This window comes from Olea europaea, unplaced genomic scaffold, assembly GCF_002742605.1.
Source record: "Olea europaea var. sylvestris unplaced genomic scaffold, O_europaea_v1 scaffold2501, whole genome shotgun sequence".
In the NCBI taxonomy this organism is placed as follows: domain Eukaryota; kingdom Viridiplantae; phylum Streptophyta; class Magnoliopsida; order Lamiales; family Oleaceae; genus Olea; species Olea europaea.
Window position 1 is genome coordinate 90517 of NW_019243249.1, and position 1655 is coordinate 92171.

General features: G+C 42.0%; 1 protein-coding gene across 1 annotated transcript; it reads right to left on the reverse strand.

Moving 5' to 3' along the window:
- Positions 1-1306, reverse strand: LOC111382447 (fasciclin-like arabinogalactan protein 3). Its single transcript, XM_023006425.1, has 2 exons — positions 840-1306; positions 1-691 (listed from the first exon to the last, which is right to left on the reverse strand). Exons 1-2 carry the CDS (start codon positions 1194-1196, stop codon positions 194-196), a joined length of 855 nt encoding a protein of 284 aa, XP_022862193.1. The 5' UTR covers positions 1197-1306; the 3' UTR covers positions 1-193.
- Positions 1307-1655: the final 349 nt, after the last annotated feature.

A 1655-nucleotide genomic window follows, 5' to 3' on the forward strand; every position in this document is an offset into this window, starting at 1 on the left:
TTTCTTGCAAAATTGTCTTGTAACCAGACATGTCTTTTTTATTTACCATTTTTAATTATACAAAATTACAGATTGAAAATGAGAAAATGCTTAAATTTACATTTCTCGTCTCATTTTTGAGGAAATAAAATGAAAAATAAGTTTTCATTTTTATTTTCTTTCCAACAAATCTTGCCCTACTATGTTCTTGATCTTAGTGGAATAATGCAAGGAAAGATGCAAACACCACTGCCAACCCAAAGGAAGCACCGGACAGCTTTCGGGCAGCATTTTTGGCTGGCTTATTATCACCATCTGCAGTTGGGACGTCAGCGGTAGGACCATCAGACGGTGCAGGGGCATCAGCAGTAGGACCATCAGACGGTGCAGGAGCATCCGCTGTAGGACCCTCAGACGGGGCAGGAGCATCAGCGGTAGTATCATCAGATGGTGCAGGAGCATCAGCCGGTGGGGGAGATTTTTTCTTGTGTGAGGGGACTGGGGCGCTTGCCTTTGGGGGTGAAGCAATTGGCCTTAAGCCGCTGTCAATTCCTGGAGCCACAATGGGTTGAGAAACGCTGAGGACAGAAATGTTGTATGGTTGCGCAGCGACGGATCCCAACAATTTTGTATCTTGCGGAGCGCCCTTGACGGCAGAGCCGATCACAATGCTTCCATCATTCTTGTGGCTGACATCCAAGAACCCTTGTCCCTGTAAAATCCCATGTTGGTTAAACATGAAAACCATTAACGATAGCTTGAAATAAAAAGCAGTCAAGATTCATGTTGTCAAAGGAGTCGGCATCTGTATAGGTTAATTATAGAAGTTCACATATACGGGTTTGGGATACTCCCAATACCTCGGATGCAACGCCGGTGGTTTGGTAGAGGGTGGTAAGGACAGATTTGTTTTTCATTTTCTGAAGTTTCAAGGTATCATAATAATCCAACACTACATGGTTGCTCAGAACACCCTTCTGGACCTCCTCCGGCTTCCCTGAAAGACCTCCGAGTGCGTCATTAGACACCGCCAGGATGGTGATGGTTTTCCGGCTATTAATTTCACTGGCGAGATCATTTTTGGTCAAAAGATCGTTAAAGTTGCTGAATTCGGGGTATCTTCCGAGGAGCCTGGTGATGTTGAAGGCAGTGGCGGTCGAGATAAGGAGGAAGCAGTAAAGGACTATTAGAGCGGCGGAGAGCCAGGAAGAACTCATTTTTGCTCGGATTTGATGATGAAATTAATGCCTAGCAAAAACAAGCCCTTTTATTTCCTGCAAACAGAAATGATTTTTACTTATCTGATGAAAAGATTTGGAGAAGTTGACATTATATAGAATAAGAAATTTGGATTCTAGGGTTGAAGTGTAAGGATGAGAGGAAAAGTCTCTCTTCCATGCACACGAATGGATTTTAAAAGAATGAGAATTAAAATTTGTGGTTGATAATAGTACCGGGTGAAATTGAGTTCTATATGTCGGATAAGATACTTGTCTTGAAAGTAAACAATATTTTCAAGAAAATCATAACGGAGCATGATATTTGCATATTAGTCGAGCTAGCTAATGGATTTTTTTATTGTAAATAACTTGGTACATTTCGCGGTGTTTCTAAAGTTGTGTAAGAATTTACTCGAGACTCGAGAGGGCAATTGACAATTCCATGAGTCAGAGGAG

What these genes read in the sequence shown, in the direction of transcription:
- LOC111382447 (XM_023006425.1), bottom strand. Translation starts at nt 1,196, where the DNA reads ATGAGTTCTTCCTGGCTCTCCGCCGCTCTAATAGTCCTTTACTGCTTC. An exon ending in CCACCGGCGTTGCATCCGAG is followed by an intron (nt 692 to 839) that starts GTATTGGGAGTA and finishes GGGATTTTACAG; the next exon opens with GGACAAGGGTTCTTGGATGT.